We start from the raw sequence: 27,494 nt of genomic DNA on the forward strand, positions 1-27,494 counted from the left end.
GGAAAATTAAAAAAAATGAATAGATGCATGCTCCCATAATCCATCTGGATCACACATGCCCTATGAAAAGCAGAAAGGAGGCATGATTTAACCTAAAATTTAAAAGCTAACTGAAGGATATCTCAGCACTCTCTATACGTATCATTTTGATTTCTTATCTAAGTTTCCTCTTTCTCTGATTAGCCATAAGTCTGATAGAATCAGAGAGTATCTTCCCTCATCCATGATGGAAACCTCTGAATTTTATTCAATGCTCTGCAAGTTGTAAAATACTTAATTTTTCAATCAGTCATTTCTAATGTCTTGCCCAAGAAAATAGGTTAACTGTAGCAGAGATTACTAGGGGAGCTAAAGAAAGAGAAACAAATGTAAGTTCACCTCCCCTTTCAGTGACTGAAGACTGACCCTATATTGATCTTATGAGCAAATGGGATATTTTGAAAATATACATCATTTACACTTGACTATTGTCTAAAATATCCAGATGGTCATCATGGAATGTTAGAAATTGAAGAGAAACAAATGTTGAGAAGGTAAATGATTATCCCAAACCACTCAGCAAGGTGATGCTTGCAGTATGCCAAACAAATGTGTTCTCTGCCACCCATCATGTCATTTCTATTCTACCAAACTAGGGATTCTTTCACAGCGTACCTAACCACATTCTTATCATCTGACAACCTTGTTTTTCATTACATCAGTTTATAGTGGTCTAAGGAGAAAATGACATTCTCTAATAAATCCAAGATACTGTTGTTAAAAATCCAGCACAACAGTTTATAGAAACTCTAAAACAGTAGACAATGAATCATCCTAGTAGTTTGCTTGTTCAAAGATTCACGGAGTCATATACAAGGCAGTGGAGGACAATGTAGAATACACCATAGACAAGGGAACACTACCACATTCTCTGTGGGTTTCCTGAAGCCAAAGAAGGAATTGTGGCCATGCCAACAAAAAAATTCAGTGTGCATCAGTAAAAACCTAACAAAGATGCAATTTTTCATGCTGCATTCCAACCAGTTTTGGTCAACTTGTCAAATCACTAGCACCTCATAAGGAAATTGTCCTCTGAGCAGGTGGTCACTATTGTTGGTTGCCATTGAGGCTAGACTTAAGTGGTTGAGTCTTGGTGAGCTTCTAAGGCCCTCAATTTTTCATGTTTCTTCTGCAACTATTTACTGTATCAGTTTTTACTAGATTCGCAAGTTTCCTTCGATAAGCACACCACTCTTTTTTTATTTGGTCAGTATAATGAATCTCCATCATATGCCAATTACCACACAAAATGAAGTCCAATTTGGGGTGGAATGTCGAGGTTTTTTTCCAAAAACTCAGTGCTAACAAAAAATTCGAACATTTTACTCACAACATATTCAAAATTGCTAGTGCATTAAGCACTTACTGAGAATGTTCTGTGCATTATAAAAAACTGTTCTTGGTAGAATCTTTACTAACACTATGGGGTTTATGCAGCACTTGAATTATTTTATTTATTTGAATCCTGGTTTTGTAATTTTCAAGATGATATTTTTCATTCAACTTCATAAAATATTTATATTGAACAGTATTAGTCTTTTCCATCCAAATCCATGTAAAGAAATAACATTTCTCACGTGTGTTTATTTCTAATACAGCATCATGGAATTTTCAATTCATTTGGAGTGTAGATTTAGATTTCTGATTTCAAATGTCAGCCATGTGGCAAACACTGGATTTGCTTTTAGGGGCCCAGGATATCACATCATTTTTTTCTTTCATTCAGTGTTTTAAAAATTGTCAATTTTGTAGGTAAAGCAATTATGTTTACCATGCAGTGAGTTAATATAGTATTAAGACTTTTTACCTGTTTAGTTGGAAAATATTGTGAATTTTATGCTACCTCAATTTACTAATATACTCACATAACTTTGTGAAGATACACATAATTTGTGAAGATACAAAAATATTCAAAGCAATATGAAATGGCTATTTCATACATAGCCATTCCATGTATAAAAATATTATAATTGCACTTCAGAAAGAGATAACAGAGATATGAATTTTGTAAAATCTCCAAGAATTGATTGCAAAAGGGCTACTTGACCCTTTCAAGTAATTCAGAGAGATGGATTCTTTGAAGGGCATATGCACATCTGGCCTTAACTAATATATTTTGTGTTTGCTCTTAGAAAGGTGCTAGTAGAGAGCAACGAGAATGGTTAAGGTCTCAAATAAATAAGCAACCAGTTCCCCTGTAGTTGGAACCAGTGCCCACGTGACTACCTTCCTGGATCTCAACAGCAATTGAAATGAAAGATCAATATGAAGGATATTTGGACGTTCTTCAGGAAAGATGTGACAGACATACTAAGGCAGTAAACAGCAAAAGAAGTGATATTTTTAAATATGGGTCTTCCCAATCATTTATTCTCTGCCATCTAATGTCAGTCTTAAATTTGTTGATTAGATTTGAGCCCTGAAATGGCAAGGTACATATCAAGGCATAGATGATTCCAAAGGGCAATTCACATCACAGACAACACACTATACTACCAAATACAGTGTTCAGTAAGATACTCTATTAGTGTAATAATACACTACATTTAGTATCCACACACTTGACTGGTAAGCATATTAGTAAAGAAACACTTAGGATCTAGGAAACTTAAAATATGCTGCTAGCTAACATTGTTATATTTCAAGTAGATGTGGTGAAGGAAAATCATAACTTATCACTCCACTGATTACCTATGTCACCCCTTAGCTCCTCAGATACTGGCCTTTTCTGGTGAAAGCTTATTCATAAAGAACCCACAGAGAGGTTTAAAATTATTGGTATGAAATGGAGACAAAGGTTTTCTCTCAATCACAGCCTTCTGCAAGATTAGCACAAGTAGGATTTAAACCTACGTGCCCTAAAGAGCAAGAGAATAAATAAAGAAGAGTAGGAGAGAATGTTTGTAGCTCGAAAGTAATTTGGTTTTGTTTTTATCAAAATGTCAATGACTTTTTGAGCAGCAAAGTTACTCAAAGAGGGAAATTTTAGACAAGGGTGGGGGATCCAGAATCCCACAGGGAAAGGCAATACTTAAGCTTGGAAAAACAAAGAGCTTTTTCTTCCTTAAGTCACAGTAGGAAAGTAAAGCCAAGAGGATTCAAGACATTTTGAAGATAAAAAGATATTTAAAGAAGCATAACCAACTTCTCTTGTAAACCTGGATCTGGATATGACTTTCCTGGTGAGAGATATCAGCAAATTGGGATATCATATGATGATTCATCACCAGGGTTTTAAGTAGATTCCAAAGTCTCTTTTAAGAATTTTTATCTGTGTTTGGAACCATCTGCTATCAGCAGACATGCAACATGTATAATATGAAGAGTAGAGTTTGGTTTAACTAAATTAGGTCATCTTGCTTAGAATACTGTCTTTAGTATTCCTTAATCTTTGATTTGATGCAATGGAAACTTCTCAAAATTTGGAAACATTTAAAGAGTAGGAACATGAATTCATGGGCCCGTCTTTAACAGATTTTGTAATATGTACTAAATAAGGAAAACCAGGGTTACTAAGCAGAGGTAAAACAAAATTTTAAGGGGCTGGAGCAATACTACAGCGGGTAAGGCGTTTGCCGTGCACGCGGTCAACCCAGGTTCGATTCCCAGCATCCCATATGGTTCCCTGAGCACCACCAGGGGTAATTCCTGAGTGCAGAGCCAGGAGTAACCCCTGTGCATCACCGGTTGTGACCCAAAAAGAAAAAAAAAAGAAATTTTAAGAGACTAATCAACTATGGAATTTAGTATGTTCCCAAGTCATACTGATTTCAAAATTTTCTTGCTGTTTGAAATCATTAAGAGAGCAAATTGCGAAATTTAAGTGCTTTGGTAGAAAATTCTGCTCTTTTCTTCACAGATATCAAATCACATCAGATATAGAACAGTGTAGCTACATCACATGAAATAACATCATGAAGCAGTTTATTGGAATTCTACTAGGGAAACAAATTTCATGTCAAATTATGTAAAAAAAATCTATGATATCTTAAGTTATGCTATTAACTCAGAAAGAGCAGCTAGTGAAAAAATGATAATTTTAATAGTATGATATATTTTAAATGATAAAATGGGTGATTTTTATTCAGTAAAATAAAATCTTTTGATTTTATTTAAAAATGTCAATTAAAAAATTGTCAACTTTACTTCTCAAGTGAATCTGCATTTAGAAAGTATGGGATAGAAAATCTCTATTGACTTTACAGCCTAAATGAGGAAGACACATTATTTTAAAGGAAAATATTGCTTCAGCTTCTTATTCTACTCGGGTATTACTCTACAACTCAGGTTGGCTTATAACATGAACCTCAGGAAGGAAATAGGTGTTTTTCTAAACTTTAGTCTGCAAATTAAACAGAATTTCAAGCTCCTGTATCCTGACCCCAAACTGACCAATGGACAAAGGATACAGACTATATCTGTATAGTCTTAAAAAAAGAAAAGAAAAAAAAGGCACAAAAAGCTCTGTAATGTGTTTACCTAAAGAACACACAACTCAATTGAAGCATGTATTTTAGTGAAAACATGCTTTAATTTTACCTAATTTTCCAGGGGGGATTACATTAATGCCTTGTGTTCTATAGGTTAGGTAGTTCGCATGAAAGACACCAATTTTTGCTCCTCGCTATTAGCTGTGTCAATATTAATGAATCGTAGAACAACCATTCAAGACTCTGCAGTCAGATGAGCTGGGTTCAATGTTTACTCTAAGAAGATATTGGCTTCAGATTGGTTTTGAGATCTTTTTGTATGGTCTTGGGTAATCTAATCCTAACAATTGTCCTGTGGCATTTTGTGAGCATTGAATGATATAAAAGATGCAAAATACCTTAAAATATATGCTTGACAACTCTCAAATACCTGATGATAATAAGCTAATTTAATTATTCTAAATTTTGTACTTGTTTTATTTTTATTTCTAGGTTTTTTCATCCACTCATTTTGATAAATTTCGGTATTACTGAATACTCCTTTTGAGGAAAAGGGAAATTTTATAATCAAAAGAGGAAAAATTCACATACTAGATGCATGATATCTGTATTTTATTAATGATCCTTCTAAAATGTGGTTTTCTACACCTGTTCAAGGCAATCCTTTGTCTTCTGTGAAAGAAATATAAACTGAAATTTGACTTAATCCCTCCCCCCAAAATGCCCAAACCAGAATCTCTCAGCATGAATTGACATAATAAAAAGGACTCCTTGTTATCTTTTAATTGAGGGCCAAGACAGACACAGGGTAGCATTGGTCCAGACTAGAAAGAAAAATTGCTCAGTTCACGTTGATTAAAACTATGGGTTTGGGAGCAAATATCTAGTTAAATCCCAACTTCCTTTCACTCCAATCTCTCGGTCAGTCCTGTCATCTAATTCTGTGCACTTGGCCTTGGTCTCTGGTGTTTCAAGGGCTTCTCTAACTTTTCAAAACAGGACCTTGTTTAATCTAATCATCTCTGGGAGCAGCTCAGCTCAGCGCAAGCAGAGAACTCCCTCCAACCACAGCAAAACACAGGCGACCATGCTGTCGTGTCTCAACCACTTCCTAAGCTTCCAGCTGAATATTTGGCATTCATGCTTTCAGTTGCCTGATTTTTAGCTTAGGAAGCGTTTTTGGAGTCCTGCGTGGTGAAGAAATTCACTTAGCACATTTCTGATGAACTACTATGAAGCTTTCGCATGTTTGCAAATTATGGATTTCATCAGTCTTAAATAAAGTCAGATTGTTCCTCCTAGCATATTAGGAGCTGGCTCAACATCAATGAAGTTGTCATTTTGAAGAGGCATGTGTGCGGCAGGTGAAATCTTTATTATTACAAGCTGAAAACATAATAAGCTTGGCCAGTTCAAAATATAAACTCAAAATGAAAACTTAGATTCACTGGAAATTTTCTCCAGTTTATATTTGGGTCGTAAATGGCCTACGACCACACCCCCTCTCTCTCTTTCTCTCTCTCTCCATGCAAAGCCCAGGATGGGAACTGGGTGCTCAATATTGAAAAGCAACTTTCTAAAATGACATAATAATGTAGTCACTAGTCTACATGTGTGCAACACATAACAGCGACAAAGAAAGCAACTAGTGTGTACCTGAGCCTACACTCATTAAAAAATAAAACCCTATTTTTCATAAATCTGTATAGTTATTATTTCACTATATATATCCCTTTAAAAATTACCAGGGAAGGGTAAATATCCCAATTAATCCATGGTACACTTTTCAAAATTGTTCATTAAATTCACTTCAGTCTGACTTCAATACCAGGGTTAGAAGAGGTTTGGGTGGAAAATTATAATTTGCCCCTACTTATTTTATATACTTAATCTCAGTGTTGAACATTTTGTAGATGAAGGAGATAGGAGAATGATGGGTATCAGGATCCAAATTCAGTGACTAATTAATGTATTTAATTATATTAATGTATTATATTAATGTATTATAAATAAATTCATTAATAAATTAATGTATTTATTTCTGTAAAGCTGCTTTGCAACTTTTTAATTTTTAATTATTTATTCATTTTAGCTTTGGAGCCACACATGGTTGTGTTCAGTACTTACTCTTGGCTCTGCACTCAGGGATCACTCCTGGCAGGGTTCAGGGGACCATACAGAATGCTGAGGATAGAACCCAATAGACCAAAAGCAAGGCAAGTACTTTATCTGCTGTACCATCACTCCAGTTCCTCCAATGACTATTTTATTAAACCATTGTTTAGAAAAGTGAAGTAGTATAGCATCCTATAAGGATTTCTTGTTCATAATTAGAATGAAATTCTTGATCAAAACATTTTTTTTACTCTTTCTAGAAGAAATAAATGAGAAAATCTAAGCAAACAGGTTGAACTTTTCTTGAGAGCTTATGTTTTTAGGACTATTCCACATTTAAAATACCTGTGTACATGGAGCTAACTGCATATTTTGGGATGGACTCAAACAAATTCAGAACACTCTAGCAAAAGCTAGGGTCATCACACCATTTAATCATCACACTTAGCCTGTGCTCTTGGTATCTGGAAAGAAGCAAATGTCTAATACTAAGGGACGGAAGAATATTTGAGAAGATTTAAATGAGAAGCTTACCGCAGAGAACTAAGAGCATGTTTAATTTAAACTAATGGCTTCATGTACCAATCAGCAAATAAAGAATTGAAAAGATCACTCATCTGAGTTATCCATGATCACACCAGCAGTGAAGGCCAGACTCTATAATCACCTATAGATTATTTGGGAATACTTTGTAAAGTTATCAGAAAGACATACTTAATAACAGTTGTAAGCAATAGTCGGGGAAAAGGTGAAATTAAAGAATATCAAAGCAATTTATGGTAATGCGAATGCACTGGAGAGATAATACAGGAGTTTAGGTGCTTGCCTTGCCCTCTGGTTAGGTCCCCAGCAATGCAAATGGTACCCTAGATACTACTAGAAGTAATCCCTGAGCATAGAGCAAGTAGCCCTGAACATTGCTGAGTATGACCCAACTCCGTATCCCCCAAAATGTGAATGGAACCCAGACGCCATTATGAAAGGAAGATTAAATCCTTATTACATGAGTTTCAGACCTCCCTTAAATTTCCCAGAATTGACCATATGTAACATTCAGGGGAAATTAAGTAGGTGGTATATGAATGAGAATGAATCATAGAGAATCATACTAAGAAGTAAATAAAGTTGATCCAATAAGAAATGAAAAGGGACTCAAAGGCACAGTCTTATATCAAAGATGCGAATTTGCATTTTTTCTTAAAGAGGCCCACATTTCTTCTCCACTGGTCTCTCATAAAACTATGTCTTGCCCTACTATTTTTGTACCATTGAGTAAAGTTCTTATATATGTTCCACTTTATTCCTTATAAATAGAATACTCAGAAACTACTTTGGCTCTGTACTCAGGAGTAATTCCTGTGGTGCTCAGGGACCACATCTTGTCAGATCAGACGAAAAGCCTCGTACTGACCTGCAGTCTTGTACTATCTCTCCAGCTCACCAATTTCACTGAAACATTCCTTTGTCATCAACATCTGGCTCCCTACCTCTTTCTATCCCCCATGAAGCTGCATTCCCTGCTACCTTCTTCCAGGGAAACTTCCAAGAATACTGCAAATGTGTGAAACAGCTCTTCCCAAAAAATCTGCAATTTTGCCACACGCCAGCTGTGCTCATGGTTGACTCCTAACTCTGCATGCAGAGATCACTTCTGGTGGGCTCAGGGGACCATATAGGGTGTTGGAGGATGAAATCCAGGTCACTGCTTGCAAGGCAAGAGCGCTACTCACTGTTTCACCTCTCTAGTCACTGTAATTTCTTGGTTTAGGGTTCTCTAAATTTATGGATGGAGGATGCCAAATAGTCCATGCTGTAGATTATTTATTGCTACCCCTCAGTCTGAAGTGAACCTGTCTCTGCTCAATCAGAAGCTTAGAATGATTCTCTGGAACTTCTCTCATTCTGAATGATGGTGTGCTTGGAAAATATCTTCTACTTAATGATCATCCTCTCTAATACCTGGACTCCTAGTATTTTCTCTTAGTTTCCACAGCAAAATCAAAACACAACTTTGGGCAACTCTAGTGTTTATTTCAGGTCCTCCCTTATGTACACATTACACACACACACACATACACACACACACGTGTGTGCACGTAACAAATACTGAGGATCAGGATCAGTATTTATATAATTTGGTTTAAGTTGAGGGCTGGAGCAATGGCACAGTAGGTGGGGCATTTGCCTCGCATGCGGCCAACCCGGGATCGATTCCCAGCATCTCATATGGTCCCCCCAGCACCGCCAGGAGTCATTCCTGAGTGCAGAGCCAGGAGTAACCCCTGAGCATCGCTGAGTGTGACCCAAAAAAGAAGTTGGTGTAATGTTTAAGAGGAATAGACAGGTAAAGACATAACTTTGAGCCTGAAGTATATATGTTTTAAAAACACTTTCAGCTCTTAGGTGAGACTGATAGTGAGTAGTGGAGTGTTTGTTGTTCATGCAAGCAACTGGGATTTGATCCCCATGGTCTTTCAGGCTCACCAGGAGTGATTCCTGAGCACAGTCATGAGTAAGCCCTGAGCACATATAGGTATGGCCCCAAACAGAACCAGAACACTCTTGGCTGTTTTAGAGCGGCACTCAGAAGCCGATTCTCATCATTGGCCTTCATTACCTTTAAAAGATAAAATAAAACATGAATACGGAGCTAATGCCCTGTCTCACATTCTGACACAAAAGATCCCCAGTTAGTCTCACTGTATCACTGTCAATCTATTGATTTGCTCATGCGGGCACCAGTAACGTCTCCATTCGTCCTAGCCCTGGGATTTCATTAGCCTCTCTTTACTCGTTCTTCCCAGCGGTACCTCATTGGAGGCTCTGTTTGGGTACGGCAAATGAGACCCATCTTTGTTATTGTATTTGGTATATCAAATATATATATATCAAATATATCAAGCTTGCCAGGCTCTGCCATGTGGGCAGGATGCTCTTCATACTTGCCAGGTTCTTGGAGAGGGAGAAGTAGACTTGACAACAATGTATTAGGCAAATGTTAATGTTTCTTACCATTGCTTAGATGGTAAGAAGAGTGTCAGCTAAGAAGGCTGAGAGCGAAATTAATAATTAATTGAAATTTAACTGCTGATTTCTATTTTACTACTTCCATATTCCGTGCCCATTAGTTTATTATGTGAAATTACATATATGAAATTATTTTATCTCCCCAAAGGAAAGAGCAGCTAGAAATGAGCATCTTATGAGATTTTCACACCCTACCAGGATTGTGAAAAAAAAAAAAGTTTTAATTTCTACATCAAACTAAATTTTTCTACATCAAAACGAAAATGTTTCACTTAAAAAATTAAACATGTTTAAGATACAGCATTAGTACACTAATGTTTAAATCATAACTAAACCCCAATGAATGATTCTAACCTATGAGATACACATGGAAAAGTAAATAAACTATTATCTAAAAAAGCAAAACAGTAGGGTACGTAGACAAAAATAACAGCTGGTATCTATAACCTACCCAATTTAGACCCTAGAATAACCACATGAAAGAGGCACTATTACTTCTATATTTCAGATATGAAAATGGGGTTAGGTAATTTAAATAATAAGACCAATATGATATGGTTAGTATGTGAGTTCAGCAAGTATTGAGCACAGATGTGTCTCATTTTAATATATAATGCTAAGTATTAAATTAACTTCTTGTATACTTAGTAGCCTAGACCCATGCATAAGAACACATATTTCTAGTAGCTGAAAAATATTTTTAACAAAATACTCCCTCCTAAATTTGTAGTTTTGAGATTTAGAGATGTTTCTAATGACAAACAAATCAGGTAACATTTGAATGGGTTCCATATTCATTGTTATTAGAAGTGAGATGGGTATCTTTTTCATACGTCTCTGATTACCTCTGACAGTCTCAGACTATTTATTGTCGCTCACAGTGGAATAAACGTGACACATTTTTGTGCAAACTGATTAGCCAGGAATGAATCGATATGGTTCTGAGTCACTTGAAGGCACATCTCTGCATTCCCAGTTTAACTGTGACAAATTTAGTCCAAGCCACTTATGGATACTTAAAAAGACAATAGCCAGTAGCAAATTTCTCTTAAACTTTTAAACGATGCCATCAGACAGGAAGCATCTGCCGTGCCTTGGATATTAGTTAACCCTGAACTTGCAAATAGAAACACACTTAATCCCCAGCAGTACCTCTGAACCAGGAGAAATCTGGAATTAATTGCCAAGTGTTTGGGTTTCTCTTGCAGCTGGTGCAAGTGTTTGATTTGGCCAGGGAAGAGCCAAAGGCACTGCATACCAATTTCGTGAGCCACCGTGAAAGCTGCATGCAGACCGTCATCTTCAATGACAGCACAGCTGCGCTCTGGAGAACATATGGTCCCCACGTCTGCCATCCCCAGGGTGTCACATGAATGATGCCCACATAAATCCTGCCAGGAGAAAGAGAGAAATCATTAAAACCAAGCCACCTCCAGAAAGACCACCTTGTAAAGTCACTTGATGACTCCAAACAGCGAGATTGGAGTATGTTGCTGGTGTCACCTTTTCAATTTCGGAAATGTTCCAAAGGTGACCTAATAGCATGGACCTTTCTCAGCCTTACTGGACCCCAGAAGTACTTAACAATGGGGGGACCCAGATCCACTTAAAAACTTTGTTGCTTGTCAGTTGTCGTGGAAGCTGCAGTCTTCAGAAAGGTGACACCTGAGGAGATTCCCGGTAAGCTGAAGACCTTCATTCCTATTTCAATTTTGGGGAAATGTGAAGAAAAATCACTTTTTTTTCTTTTTATTTTTTTTGAGGGTCACACCTGGTAGGGCTGGGAGACCAAGTAGTGCCAGCGATGGAAAATTGGTCCCTTGCATGCAAGCATGTGCTCCAGCCTATGAATTACCTTACACCTTGTCCAGCTTTGGGCATTTTTTTTATAGTTTTTCCCAGATGATAAAGTAATCTGAGAACATATGTGAAAGGGAACTACTAAATCAGTGTTCTTAATATTGTGATATTATGGGCGAAAGAAAGTATGGTGGGTCAGGCCTCTGCCTTGCACGTGGCTGACCTGGTCCCTGACACCCTATATAGTCCCCTGAGTTTACTAGAAGTAACCCCTGAGCACTCCTAGGTGTGGCTCTAAAACCCAAACCAAAACAAACCAAAACCCAAACCAAAAATTACCCCAGAAAAAAGCCACAAACCAATGTTTTTATATTACTTATCAGGCTTTTGAAATCACTCTTCATTGACAAACTACAACTGGAAGACTTGTACAATAGCTTTGGCAACGTGTTTGAATTTTAAAGGAAAATATTAACTTCATATAGTTGTATACCACAGAAATGAAGTGAACAGATATCATTTTTCAGAAAATGTGTATAGCACATATATAGGCACATATATCAATCACCACATTCATGCATAGTCATGTTTAGAAAGCCCCCCCCCCAAATTCTAACCTAAATTTACGATAAATTTTGCCACAAGTCTGGCTTATCAATGCCCTCCAACTCGCTCCCATCATAGGGGCAAACTACAAATGCTTATTTGTGGTGAAATACACAAGATCAGTAACTGGAATAGGGAACTACATTTTCATTTAAGTATAATACCTTGGAAGAGCACCTTAATTTCCAAATAGAGTTGTACTTCATAGTCTGTGGCTTCAGAAATGCATGAACTCTTCCTCCTAGCACTTAATCTAGTGTCTCTCAATCTGCTTCATCTTCCCAAAGTGTATGTAATATATGTTGCTTCTGTGAGTGTATGCATTGCTCTTTTTTTAGAGTTGCATAGCTTTTAAGAAAGTCTCCAAAAAAAAGAGAGAGAGTCTCCAAAAGGGAGCATGATTATTGCACTCCATAAATGATTAGACATGGTCAATTGGGAGAAAAGTGACATCAGCAAGATTTCAAAGACATGAAGCATAAAAAGAAAACATAAGTCAAATTATTTGACAGTTCTATAATAAGAAACCTTCCCTGGACTGCTACTGGAGAACTGCAAGATATTAGAATTTCTTTTGCCTTACTATTAGTTTGAGTGAAAATTAATTAAAAACAGATATTCATTTATATTCACAAAAGGCGCTAGGATTCTACCAAGTCATGGGTTGACTGTACTTCCTTTTAAAATGTTTCTCCAGAGGGACAGGAGCAATAGCATAATGGGTAAGGCACTTTGCCTTGCATGTGGCCAACCCGGTTTGATTTCCCGAGCACCACCAGGAGTAAGTCCTCAGTGCAGAGTCAGGAGTAAGCCCTGAGCATCGCTGAGTGTGACCCCAAAAGCCAAAAATACAATAAAATAAAAAAGTTTAAAAAATATATATATTATTATAAAAGTTAGAATTTACAAATTTAAAGTGTGTTGTTTCTCTCATTCAGAGCTATCATCTTGGTAATCTCTGATACTGAGCTGGCAGGAACACAATAAACATTGGAGCCATTGGGGCGGCTGTGACTTATTGTCAGACATCACGGAGACCCCATATGCCTTTAATACACTGTGCGTCAGCAGAACCTCAACAGATTTCAGAAAATGAGGCAACACAGTCAGTGCCATCTACTCAATGGCGACATTTTTTTTTCACCTCTTCTCCATTTTGCTGATAAAAATTCAGTGATGGTAATAATGAAGACTTTGGGGATATACCCTGTGGTCTCTTTAATACATTTCCAAGTCCCTGTTGTGTTTTTGAACATGCCTGTGAGATTGCAGCTGCAGGAATAAGCTAACGGCCATCATGTTATAGCTTCAGACAGTGAAAATCTTGTTCAAGCAGCCCTGTCAATCAAGGCACTAAAGCAAGACCCACCCCCCGAAATTTCCTGTCTGTCTTCCTATATCATCCTGTGGAATCTCAAATTACAGCAGTTGAGAACAAATGAGTAGTTTTAAATTGGAATTACTTTCACGTAATAATCTGTCTTTGGGATAATAATATAGTGCAATCCATTTTTAATTCATTCCCCTCTCGATGGATGATTTTACTAGCGTTAAGGTTCAGGTCAGGGTTCCAGTGACTTACTAGACAATGCAATTATTTCTGCCCTCAGAAAACGGTGAAGGGCAGGGAGCCAGACCTCATGGTAATGCCCCAAATTTTTCAAAACCAAGACTTATGTTTATCTTCACAAATTTGGTATTCATTATATTCAAATAATAAAATTCAAGACTATTGATTTTTTTTGGCGGGGGGAGAAAGGGACTCTCCTTCACTGCTGGTGGGAATGCCCACTGGCTCAGCCCTTTGGGAAAACAGTATGAATACTTCTCAAAAAGTTAGAAATTGAGCTCCCATTTGACCCAACAATACCACTTCTGGGAATATATCGTGGAGATGCAAAAAAGTATAGTGAAAGTGACATCTGCACCTATATGTTCATTGCAGCACTGCTCATAATAGCCAGAATCTGGAAAAAAAACGAGTGCCCAAGAACAGATGACTGGTTAAAGAAACTTTGGTACATCTACACAATGGAATACTATGCAGCTATTAGAAAAGATGAAGTCATGAAATTTGCATATAGGTGAATCAACATGGAAAGTATCATGTTAAGTGAAGTGAGCCAGAAAGGGAGGGACAGACATAGAAAGATTGCACTCATTTGTGGGATATAAAGTAACAGAATGGGAGATTAACACCCAAGAATAGTAGAAATAAGTACCAAGAAGATTACTCCACAGCTTGGAAGCTGGCCTCACATGCTAGGTGAAGAAGCAGCTCTGATAGAGAAGGGATCACCAAGCAAAGGGTGCTAGGCGGGTCCACTAGGGATGGGAGATATGGGCTAAAAATAGACTATAGACTGAAAATGATGCCTATTTAATACCTCTGTAGGAAACCACAACACCCAAAAAGAGAGAGTGAGCAAATGGGAATGCCCTGCCACAGAGGCAGGGTGGGGTGAAGGGGATAGGGTGGGGGGGTGGGAGGGATGCTGGGACCATGGGTGGTGGAAAATGGGCACTGGTGGAGAGATGGGTATTCAATCATTGTATGACTGAAACATAAGCATGAAAACCTGTAAGTCTGTAACTTTGTCTCATGGTGATACACTGAATCACAAATCATAAAATCCCGTTGATCATCGATTTCTCAAGTGGACTCAGTAACCTCTCTATTCTTCCTATCCCTGAGATTTTAGTAGCCTCTCTCCACTTGGCCTTCCCAAGATGCTGCATTGGAGGCTCTTTCAGGGTCAGAGGAATGAGATCCAGCTTGTTACTGGCGTTAGCATATGAATACACCGTGGAAAGCTTGCAGGCTGTCCCATGTGAGCAGGAAACTCTCAGTAGCTTGCTAGTTTCTCCCAGAGGGAGAAGTAGGCTATAAGATATCGCTTATAATCTTATCGCTTCTGAGAGCTTGCTTTTAAGCTTTTATTCACTAATAAAAAAAAGAGTATTAATTTTTTTTCTTTTGGGGTCACACCTGGTGATGCATAGGGGTTACTCCTGTCTCTGCACTCAGGAATTACTCCTAGAAGTGCTCAGGGAACCATATGGGATGCTGGGAATCAAACCCGGGTTGGCCGTGTGCAAAGCAAATGCTCTACCCTCTCTACTATCGCTCCAGCTCCAGGAATGTTTTTTCTTAAACAAAACTCATCTCTGCATTAATAAAGTTAGAGGATGAGTCACAGCAAGTGGAAAGGGCCAACCTGCTTAGAAGGGTCTTGAACTGTACTGGATCTTTAATATTTCTGCTTATGGTAAACAAGTGCTCATTAGAGGTCATCAGTTCTCCTTGTCATAGTTGAATTGCATCAATGCATCTGGTCCTTTACAATGGAAATGTGTGTGTGTGTGAGAGAGAGAGAGAGAGAGAAAGAGAGGAAGAGAGAGAGTGAGAGAAAATTATGAACAGAAGCACTTTTTTTTAAAGCACACTGATTAAACCTCTTGACTCTGCATTCATACCCCATATATCTCTGTAATTATAATTATATAAAGTGGAAATCCTTCCATTTTATTCATGCAATTTATACCTTCGCAGCCCAGTTATGGCTAAAGCTTGACATCCAAAAGATTCATAGTGAAGGCCTAATTTTTTTTATGATCTAGTGTTCTTACTAATATATTAAACACTCAACTTAAACGTCCATTTATTAAGAACAAAGCATATCACATTAACATCATTTTTTAAAATGTCATTTACAATAACATTTTCAAGTTCAAACCTTACCTGAAGCTTGTAAGAAGGTTTGTTAAAACATATGCCATTAAGAAATAAGAAAGCTATTTGGACATTGGCACCTAGTTTCCTATCATTCTATTCTTCAGATCTGGTGGGGGAAGGAGAGACTGAAGAAATATGACTCATATAGAGTATCCGAATGAGATACAAATGAACTTAAAGTTCTGACAAGAATTTTCCTTTGGTTAAAGTAGATCTAAAGGTAGACTGTATTCTTGTTACATTAAAACTGGTCATTCCCTGAGGATCTATGTCTCATCACCACGATGTAGACAGCAAGGAAATGAAAGATTTGATAAACTGTAAGAGTTGCTATAGCCAGTAGAAACAAGGCCACGAGGATTGGTCCATGGTTGGAAACCTGCCTCAGGTGCTGGAGGAGAAGGCAGTTGGGATAAAGGAGCACTATGACAAAGATAGTTGATCACTCTGGGTAAGAACTTCATGCTGAACTAGGTAAAAGGACAAATAGGATTAACCTCTTAGTATCTATATTGCAAACTATAAAGCCCAAAAGGAGACACAGAGGTGGGTAGTGAGAGGGAGGGAGGGAGAGAGAGAGAGAAAGAGAGAGAGAGAGAGAGAGAGAGAGAGAGAGAGAGAGAGGCAGAGAGAGACAGAGAGACAGAGAGGCACAGAGAGAGAGAGGAAGAGAGAGAGAGAAGGAGAAGGAAATTGCCTACCATAGAGACAGCCTTGGGGGGAGACTGGTGGGAGGGGAAACTGAGGACATTGGTCGTGGGAAATGTACACTGGAAGATGGATGGTGTTGGAACACTGTATGACTGAAACCCAACCATGAACAGCTTTGTAACTATGTATCTTATGGTGATTCAATTAAAAAAAATTAAGGGTTGCAAGAACTTTCAGAAATTTAACTGGTGAACCTGTGGTGTCCCATTGGCCCGGCAGACATGACTAGTCACTGCATCAATTCAAAAACAGACAGAATGGTCAACAAGACCAACACAGATGACAGAGAAGTCATTAGTCTTAAGGACCATTCACCAGGCATAGACTTTTGAGGATCATGAATATGACACAATCTGTGATTCATCATGGAATTTAGATGGTCTAATAATGACCTAGACAGAGGAAGTGGATGGCGGGGAGTAACCAAAACCTCTGCTACCTCCAGAAATCCATGCCCCAAAGTCAGTATGACTTGAAAAATCCCATAGCTTGGTCAGTACACTGGATGGGAAAACAGAACAGGCAGATATAAATATGCAACAACAAAAACTTAGGGTGATGCAGAATTCCTTTCCTTGACAGGGAGAGACAGCATACACATATGAGGGAAGGAGTGGATGGAAACTTGGGAATGTGTCACTTTAATATGCTGAGAAAGGAGCTGAAGGAGACACAAATTTTGCTGAGAGTAGACAGCATCCTGCCTGCAGCAACCACAGCTAAACTGAAAGAAGAATCTGGAGTTCAATAACAGCAACTTCTGCCCTTTAGAAACACTGTAACTCGGTAAGAGCAAGCATGGCACTCAAGGGAGGACATAGAAGAGAACTAAACTCACCTTGTGTATGTTTGTGCCTGCCAACTCAACTCCTACAAAGAAAAATCTGAGAAAGGAGAATTAATTTGCGTGTGATACCTATTCTCATCATAGGCAGTGTACAAATGCTATCTTATATGTCAAAAGGCATGTGTCCTGTGTGCCCCATGCATGAGTCATTTGCCTCACCTCTGCAGAAATCCCCAATAATAAAGATTTTGCTTTGGACCCTAGTAGAACAACATTAATTATGACCTTCTAGATAAACCATTGCAATGACCCATGTCAGACATATTTTTCAAGTTTCTGCATGCATACAAAGATTTTTTTTAAAAAAAGTCTTATCTTCTTAAGAAGCATCCAGATCTAGAGAACAAAGCCAATGTCAATTAAAAAAAAAGCAGATTGGGACATAGTATTAGGAATAGACTTCTGGAAATCACAGAAGAGGAATGAAGCCCTTTTTGAGGGCCTCCACAGAGGTAGCTGAAAGGACATGACTAGATCTTGAGGAATTAATGGAAATCTGGCTGTCTTAGTCAAAAGGTGTCCTGAGAAGAAAATATTAGAGTAAACATCAGTCATGGAAAAAGACAGGGTCTGTTTTGTGAATGACAGGAAGTTTGTGTGGTTGGAGTCAAGGATTTGTCAAGTGGAGGGCAAGGCGGGGAGGCTAAAAAAACAATCTGGGTCCAGAGGCCCAAGAGAGAAAATTTTTCTTGGAAAAATATGAACTAAAAAGAGAAAGGAAGAATAGAGAGAGCAAGTAGGAGAATGAGAAGACTAGATATTTAAAGAATCATTTTATAGAATGTGATGAAAACTGGTCAGTCATGGTGATGGAATATGGGCTTTTAATTCTAGCTTGAATAGTAAGAATCATTGTGCAATTTTAAATACTCTGAAGAAAAAATTCCTTCATCATTAACAAAAGGAGTTTGGACAAGGTTATCTGTGGACTTGAACAAGAGACGGATTGATAAATAGATTTGATATTAAAATGAAAGTAATTTCTGAATAGATGGAGAACTTAAAACCATAGCAGTGTTTCTAAGTTGAAAGCCTAAGACTAATGACAACAGAATTCAAACCTTTATTGAAACAGTCCTACTCCTGGACTTAGTTTACCAGAGTAGTGTTAAATATTCGCACATGACATTACTCTTACTGTTTTACACTGATACTCTGCAGTTGGTAAAGGAAAAGAAAATTTTTCAGAGGCTGGAGGAAAAGGACAGTGGGTAGGTTAACTGCCTTGCACATAGCCAACCCAGGTTTGATCCCCAGCACCCCATATGGTCCCCAGGCACCACCAGGAGTGATTCCTGAGTTCAGAGCCCGGAGTAAGCCCTGAGCACTTCTGGGTGGCGCCCAAATCACACTGCACTGCACTGCAGCACTGTTGTCCTGTTGCTCATCTATTTGCTCAAGAAGGCACCAGTAACGTCTCCATTGTGAGACTTGTTGTTACTGTGTTTAGCATATTGAATATGCCACGGGTAGCTTGCCAGGCTCTGCCGTGAGGCCAGAATACTCTCGGTAGTTTGCTGGGCTCTCTGAGATGGACAGAAGAATCGAACCGGGTCTGCCACGTGCAAGGCAAACACACCCTACCTGCTCTGCAAGGCAAACACCCAACCTTCCTTGCTCCAGTCAGCCCAAAACACAAACCAAAAAAAAATTTTTTCTGATAATACATCATGGGTTTTATCTCTATGGGAACTTTGGTGATAATGATTCAGAGTCAAATGAGAAATACAAAAGTGCACTGAAAAAGATATCCCAGAAAAGAAGGAATAGGAAGTGCTGAGTAAAAAAAAAAAACCTGGTCACAATGCTTCACTCTCTCTCATACAAGTGAGAAAGAGAGGACATCTGATCAAATGTCCTCTCTTTCTCACTCCTTCCATCAATCCTTAACCCCCCAACCCCATTATTACCTGAGGCTTTGAAGTAGTCCCTCTTGTCCGCTCTAAATCTCCTATACAAACGCTGCAAGCACGTACTTTCTGGGAGCTGAACTCTAGAAGACTGTCCTGCATTTCTCCCAAACGGAAAGGCACACCTGGCATTCCAAATCTTCCATAATACAACGCCAACTTGTGATCAGTCTTGACTACCCCTCTGTGATCCCTCATGGCCCCTATTTCTTCCTATGTATAGCTCATAAAAACGATGGCTCCAAACTTCAAATATCCCCCTCTGCTTCAAAGGATCACTCATTTCCACCTCATTTTCACATTTCTTGACTCAACTTCTGCCTTGTCATTTCTGATGCCATGGATATAGTCAAGCCATCTCCAGTCTCCTTGAAGATTACTGAAAAACCTATAAAGGCTCCTCTGGGATTTACTCCAACAACTTAGGCTAAAACGCTTATTCCAGGACATGCTGCATGTGACTGATGTTCCATGCTATTAGACTGATACTGAATTTAACTCATACCTTAACCTTTACAGCATGCTACGAAAACTGGGATTTGTTCTCTCATCCCTTCTACACCCCATCCAACCTGCATGTTGAAGCCTTAATCTTCAATGTATTTGAAATTAGAGCTCAGTGTAAGAGAATTAAGGTTAAGTGAAAATAAAATGTTGAGTTTTGATTTGGTGTGATTAGTGCCTTTTAAGGAAAGAAATCAGAGCTCTCTCTTGCTCTGCTCACTCCCTAGAGCTCAACCCATGGAAAAAAATTCAGGAGAACACACAGGGGGAAGGCAGCATTCAGAAGCCAGGGAGAGAACTCTCACCAGAAATCAAGCATGCTGGGCCCTGATCTTGGATTTCCTAGCCCTTAGAACGATTAGAAAATACAATGCTCTTATGTAAGCTACTCACATCTAGCTATGGAAGCCCCAACTGACTAATATACCTGCTATATTTCTTCTTCACTTAGTTGTTAATGCATTCTATAGACTAAGTTATGACCTTTCTACTTATGTCATCTCTACTATTACCACGTGTAAACTTTGATTTCCAGAGTCACTATCCTCCTTGTGAGCCATTGGAAATGACAGATTTTGTGTATCTGTAATGTCTATAGATTTGATGTACTTGCCATGTGTGTATAATCTTTACAGTCCTGGTTAATGCTACTCATCCTTCCAAACTGGATTTAGATGGATTTATCAACTTACTTATGTACTCCATGCTATCAAATAACCACATCTGTAATAAGTTCATGTTTTCAGCTTGTTAACAATTATCTGTTTTCTTGTCTCTTTCCTGGAATATATTCTCAGGAAAGGGACAGCATTCCAAATCACTGAATTATCTTGCCTGTAGTAGGGATTTGGAAATGTCTTTGTAAATTAGTCATAATATTTTGATTTGAGAGATTACTGATCAAAACTACCTTGTCTCTCTGACATTTATCATCTGTGACTATGAGATTAGCCATTTTTCTTCATATGGAAGACTTTATCTGTCAAATCATTAGGCAATAGGGTTTCAGGCTGATAAAATATTAATCATAAAGACAGTTGATTACTATATAAATTCATAAGCATTGCTCAATACAAACTGGTTGACTCTGAATCAAATTTACCTGTCTTTCAGAATCAATGCAATGCTACAATTGTAATGAAGAGTGTATAAAGATCATAGATGATGGGGTTGATTGATGGCTTGTAGGTGGTGAGGAAACATCTGATAATGGGTTTAGTATGATATGCACAACTCTGCACTTCAAAAACAGATATATGACCCTGACATAGTATTGCAAATCAGTGTTATTTCAATAAATATAGAGAACAATGTGTTGACAGCATACATTGTTCCATCTCATCTAAATTTATAGTCCTTGTTTAATAAAGCTCAGTTTCAGTATTTATCAGTTTCCCTAATTTTAGACTATTTCATGTAACTATCTGCTTCTTCTCTGCTGTTAATACCAGATAAACGGGAATCAGCTACAGTCCTTCAGCAACTTAAAATGTGCGTGTCACACAGAGTCGGTGCTCATGGCCAAGTACTGAATATTCAGAATACACTTGAGACAAGGCCATTCTTATATTCAAAACAGGGTTGTAAAAGTAGAATCCCAATACCAACTCTGGGTAGTTTTCAGTGAAACAAACAAACAAAAAATAGCTATGATCGTTTATATTCAGGACTTTTTTAGATATCTGATTTCCATGAGAGCGACGAGTCAACTAGAGTGAGTTCTCTTCTTGTTTAGAACTTTTAGGCTAATTGTCCAGTTTTAAGTCCTCCCAAATGCATGCTTTATAAGGCTCTTGAAATATTTTTCTCCACCCTTAACTAAGAGCTTAACTTAAAAATAGGCACATTAGGGCATCTTAGAGGACAGACTGGACATCTTCAGAATCCTCACGGGTTACTTAGATATCTTGACAAGGGTGTGCTGTTGACTTTAGTAAGATTTGAACTCAAGTAGGCGACTGAATCAATTCATTGAGGAGCAACAACGGAGGGGAAAAGAAACATTCTCCTCCTTCCTCCACGCTGCTGGTCTCCCTCTTGTGCCCACTGCTATTAGGACAGGAGCCCATTCTATTCAGAGACCTGCTGTCTTTGGAGAACCCACTTGGGCACTACCAGGCAGGATACACAACAGAGCTGGAATGCCGTTGCTTGTGAACTGGCCCATTGATCATCAATGAAAGGGAATAAACCCACTTTCATTGCATGGCCTCCTAGCTGGTCCAGTTCTCGTCCAATGCTTGTGCAGGGGTGAGGGATGTCAAAACGTTTTCCAATTTCTATTCTCCGGTAGATAGTTTCAGGTTCTAAAAAGTCGTTTCCAAATTGGACATAATCACTCGTCTTTATAAGCCTTATTTTTACTGGAAGCCAAGAATAAGGAAAGGACTCTGGGAAGCAAAATGAAATCCTGGGAAGATTGGATTTCTACTCTTTGAGGGCAGAAACGGTGTGAATTCCAGCTTAAGTGCCATTCCAGAATGAACTGGTTCTGGTGCCAGAAAACTGACTGGTGCTAAGTTTCCCTAATTAGAGCTGCTCCAAAAGCTGGGCACGGTCCTGACAGTGAAGCGTGTTAGTTGGATAAATGAGTTATTACTACTACTATTCTGCTGACTCCCAGACACAATGTTCAAGGTGGCCTGGGACAGTAAGCAGGAGTGGAAAACATCTCCTCACAATTTGCTTCATGCCTGAAAAACAAGCAATTTTGGAGAACACATGTGGACCCAGGACATTTTGAACAGTGCTCAGAGCCCATCAAAACACAGATCTGAAGACTTGGCGTCCAGCTACTGAGCATCATCCTTCTTACATTCAAAACAGGGCTGTAAAAGGAGAATCCCAATGCCAGCTCTGGGTATTTTTCACTGGAAAAAAAAATATCCATAATGGCTTCTCTGCAGCACTTCCTTAAACATCTGATTTCAATGGGAGAAAAGAGTGAGCTGGAGAGAGATGTCTTGTTTAGAACTTTGAGGCTAATTGTCCATTTTGAAGCCCTCCCAAATGCATGCTACAAAAGGCTCTTGGAATATTTTCCTCAACCCCTTCACTAATAGAGCCTTTTAAATGAGGTACTTATATTCATAAGAGACAAGTTTTTAAAGATCTGGTTCATGTCAAGTTAGAGATACCAGAGGGCCAACCAAAAGCTAAATAAAATTTGCTTTGCTAAAAGTTTGCTTCTGTTTGGCAAGAAGACCAAGAGAAGACCCATGTAAAATATTTTCCATGTGTAAACTGGTATATAAAAGTGTATGTTATTATGAAATTCATTTATATTAATATTGACTATTGATTTATTTCTCCCGAACTTTTACCTATTTATGTATGTAGACAAGCAAGTTTCAAAGTTTGGAAAACAAGAATTGTTAAGCAACCCAACTAAAAACCCAATCCAGAAAAAGCAATGGACAGATTACTTGTAATTATTGACTTTTTTTTCTTTTTTTCTCCTCCTGGGACACAATTAGGAAAATTATGGAACAAGAGGTTGGGAGGAATGGGGTTTTCTACTTAGCTATATTAATTTTAAAAAATACATGTGTATTTAGAAAAGAAAATTATTAATATGATCTACTACTTGGGAGTAGATGTCTATAAAAGTATTTTTTCCTCTGTCTTTAGTGCACTTCCTTCCATAAACTCTCTGAAACCTCCCTCTTGGCAGCCTCTTACGATGGAGCAAAGCAAGGAATCCAGACATGGAAAGTTGCTCACAAAAAAAAAAAAAAAGACTTGGAAACCAATAAGAAATGGATAGTTTTACAGGAGAGTTTCACCTCACAGGGAAGACTACAAAATAAATGTTCTTCCATTTCAAAGACTAATAGAAGACTAATATTGTGCAGAGAAATGAAAGGGTGGATTCCAGAAGATCATTGAAGGAGAAGAAAGATTTTCCACGGGTTCCAGAACCCTGTTGCCTGAGATGCCTTAAACTGCTGCCCTCTGGAGTCTGTTTACATGTGGTTTACATTTATGTCCAACCCATGAACCACAAGGGTTCCTCAGCTCCAAATTTATCAACACTTTTTCTTCATACCAGTGGTGCCTTAGGAAAAAATAGGAGATTTAGTGGTTGAGCTGTGTGATTCTGAGCTGCAAAACATCATTTAGTTTCCTCGGCTAGGTCTGTTTGCTCCATTTCATACCGTAACTTTGGGTATTTCAAAGTGTCTATTCCTCTCTCCTGACCTCAGCTCAGAAACTTTGAGAGACAAGTCTGGAAGCTGCCAATCAGAGTGGAGTTGCAATGAGACTTCCAGCTCCCAGGGCACTAACCTCCTATCCCACCTGGGTTTGGATTCTGTAGGTTACCGTGAGGTGGGGTTCTAATAACTGCAAATTGATCTATTGTGTTTTCTCTAAACCTCTGAACCTAAAAAGATCAATTTCTCTCCCTTCCTGTAACCATCTTCCTTGAAAGAGAAAAATTCTGGGAAAACATTCCATTCTCATTTCTTGACTCCTTGCCAGATCTTTCTGCACTGACCATGCGGCTCTAGAAACAGTCATCCCCAACTCAAACATGCAAGCTGGACGTGACCTTTGGTGGCCGCTGAGAAGGAGGAGTGGGCAGCGCTGGTGAAAGAAGTTGTGGAGAAATTCACAAGACGGGCTTCTCTGTTCTCCTTCTACCCCCCACGTTCGTTCCTTCCTTCCCAGAACAGAGATTCCACCACAGTGGAGAAATAACAGGATCCTCTTAGGGAGTCAGATTGAGGGAATAAACAGTCCTACATTTGAAAAGTATTACCTCTTCTGAGGTTGCACAAAGAAATGAGGAAGAGTGCATGACTATTTGCAAAGGAAGGTAATAGATGCAAGGGATTACAATGGATCCACCGCCAAGAACCTTCCACTAGACTGGAAGTTACACTTAGGGATTCACTGGAAAGTAGGAGCCCCCTGATTCCCCCAAATAACCCCGCTCTTTCCTTTTTTTTTTCCATTAGTAAGTTTGCATTTCCCCTAAGCGTTCTAGTCCTTTATTTGAGCGCACCTAGAACGTGGTCTCTCAGCCTGGAAAGGTAGTCCAGCTGAAAAGAGACACCCAATAGTAATTCACTCAGTGAGCAGGTCTGATCTCTCCTGGTGACAATCGCCACTGGGGCCACCCCACGGACAAGGACTTGGGGACTTGCCTGGTTGTCTTGCAAGAAACAGGCAGATCCCTAGTGGCCGGGTGGCTTGGAAAGAAGCAAGGCCGTGAGCAAACCAACCCACCCCAAATAGCCCAGTTCATTTCACCTACCTGCTCCTTCTGTGTCCTCTGGACACTTGTGTATCCTCTCTGGACACCTCGGTCCCCCTCTTCCCGCCGCGCCCACGGGCTGGACCTACCTCCCTCGTAAACAGGATGGCGGCGTCGTAGTGTTCTTCGTGGTCATCCCCGAGCTGGTTGTGTTGATGCTGCCACTTGCAAAAGTTCTTGAGCGTGGTGGCGGCGTTCTTGTTCACCTCCAGGCTCTTGTCCTTGTCGCCGAGCACCACCACCTTCACCACGGCCAGGCGGATGTGGTTCTCGATGCTGGCGTGGCTGTACAAGCGGTTGGCGATGGACGCCAGCGTCAGCAGGTAATGGTGCAGGCCCCGGCCATACATCCGTGCCATGGACGCGTCGGCCACCAGCAGCAGCTCCACCTGGCGGGCCCTGGAGACGGAGCGGCGCCGTCGCCGCCACCACGTCGGTGGCCCCTGGCCCCCGTCGTCGCCGTCGTCGGAAGAACCCGAGCGCTCCTGGAACTGCTGGGCCAGCGGCCAGCGGCGATCTGGTGGGCCGTGCGCCGGGGGGGTGCGCTGGCGGCGGTGCCCGGGCCGCGCCGCCGGCGTCTCGCAGCTGGTGCGCGGCGGCAGGGTCTCGAAACTGAAGCCCTCGCGGGTATAGACGTGCAGGATGCGCGCGGACCCGTCCCCATACACGCGCCCGGCCTCGGCCTCGGCCCAGGGCCCGCGCCACAGCGGCTTCACGGTGTAGCGCGCGTGCCGGACGGCGAAGAAGCCGTCGAGACCCCGGCAGAGGTCAAAGACGGCCAGGGACCGGGGGCTGCCGTCCACCGTGCCCCGGTAGAAGCAGTGGCCCGGGTGGCGCCGGCTGGAGTTCGACCCGCCTCCCGCGGGCAGCAGGCCAGCGGCGCCCACCGAGTCATCCCGCTCCAGGTCCAGGAGGAACCTCCGGCCGCCCGCGTAGACGAGGTAGCCCACCTTGCCGCCGCGCGCGTAGATCTGGTCGATGTTCTGCACCAGCCCGGCGCGGGGCTGCGGGCGGCCCCGAGGCTCGGCGGGCGCAGGCGGCGGCGCCTCCTCCCCCTGCGGCCGGCGGGGCTGGGCGGCCGCTGCAGCGGCGGCGGCCCGAGGCGGCTCGGCTTTATCCTGGGCAGGTGCCGCGGCGGCGCTGGCCGCGAGCTGGGGCAGGCGGAGCGCGCACAGCAGCAGGGACGCCCACCCGAGCAGCATAGTGCGCTGCCCGCGGGGAGGGGCTGCGCGACGGGCACTTTTGAAGGCTAGTTGTTATTCGCTCTGGAAGTTACCGGGGCGGGAGGTGCACACCACACACATACACACACACACGCGCGCACACACACACACGCACACACGCGCACACATACATACACACGCACACGCGCGCGCGCGCACACACACACACACACACACACACACACACACACAACACTGGCTTGCAAGGTTGAGTCAAGTGTCGGAAGAAGGGGGTCCGGGCAGCTGTGCCAGTCTGTCCCGGGCCGCCGTGCCAGCGTGCGAACTTTTCTTTGTTGGTTTGCAAAATGTTTGCATTCGTGCGCCAGAAAGTGGCCAGGGGCGGGAGGGGGGGGGTGGCAATAGGGGAAGTGGAGGGGAGTGAAAATTGGGGGAAAAAAAAAAGCTGCGTTGGAGAGATCCAGCAACTTACGAAAATGGGAATAAACCCAACCCCAACTACAGCTACGATCGTTGCACCCCCAACCCCCTAAAAAAAAAAAGTGAGAAGGGAGGTGACGCGCACCCGGCGGGCAACTGGTGTGCGCCGCCTCCCGCCCTCTGGCTGCTCCGGACCCCGCGGGCGGCGGGGATACCCAAGTCCCGGGCGCTCGTCCTTATTTTGTGAGTGGCCTGACTCGACGGGAACCCGAAGGAAGAGAAGAAAGCGAGGCGGGGGGAGGGAGGAAAGCCATCAAAAATGCCAAGTCAAATGCCCCGAGCGGCGTGCGACGAGCCGGTGGAGCGGCGCGTCCGGGTCCCCTCGGGTGCCGTGTCTTCTGCCCGCGGTCATCCCCAGTCGGCCGCTGCGAGCGCGGAGAGCAGCGCGAGCGCAGTGAAGATGCGAGGAGGTGGAACAATGAATTTATAGCGGCATGCCATCCTGCAATGGCAATTTCAACAATTCGTCACTGCAAGCTGCTCTTAAAGGGAGAGCTTCCCCCACCACTCCCACCCTTCCCGGTCCGCGCCTAATCAGATGGGGGAGGGAGGGAAAGAGAGGGGGAGGGTGATCGAGGAAAGGAAGACCGGGAAGGGACCCGACGGGTGGAAGGAGGGGCGGAGGGAGGAAGCAAGGACCAGAGAGGGTGGGGGTGTGCGGGAGGGGTGAGGGTGGGGGGGTGGAGGTTAGAATTCGGGTCTGGAAACCAGGAGTTCCTTGGCCTCATTTAAAGCCACAGCGGCTCCGGGTTTGTCTGATATTTCACAACCAGTGGGGCTTGGCTAACCTCGGCTTACCTCATCTCCAGCAGGGGTGTTTGGGGGTGTCTTTCAAGTCACTGACACGT

The 27,494-nt window shown here is 41.2% G+C and overlaps 1 protein-coding gene across 1 annotated transcript in view; it reads right to left on the reverse strand.

Moving 5' to 3' along the window:
- ADAMTS5 (ADAM metallopeptidase with thrombospondin type 1 motif 5) overlaps positions 1–26,514 on the reverse strand; it is a 50,192-nt gene extending 23,678 nt beyond the window's left edge. The window contains exons 1-2 of the mRNA XM_055129541.1: positions 25,075–26,514; positions 10,870–11,002 (exon numbers count right to left, since the gene is read on the reverse strand). Coding sequence (XP_054985516.1) covers positions 10,870–11,002; positions 25,075–26,187 — 1,246 coding nt within the window. The 5' untranslated portion in view covers positions 26,188–26,514. The remainder of the gene's footprint in view (positions 1–10,869; positions 11,003–25,074) is intronic.
- Between the last annotated feature and the right edge of the window lie 980 nt (positions 26,515–27,494).

This window comes from Sorex araneus, chromosome 2 (assembly GCF_027595985.1).
Source record: "Sorex araneus isolate mSorAra2 chromosome 2, mSorAra2.pri, whole genome shotgun sequence".
Taxonomy (NCBI): domain Eukaryota; kingdom Metazoa; phylum Chordata; class Mammalia; order Eulipotyphla; family Soricidae; genus Sorex; species Sorex araneus.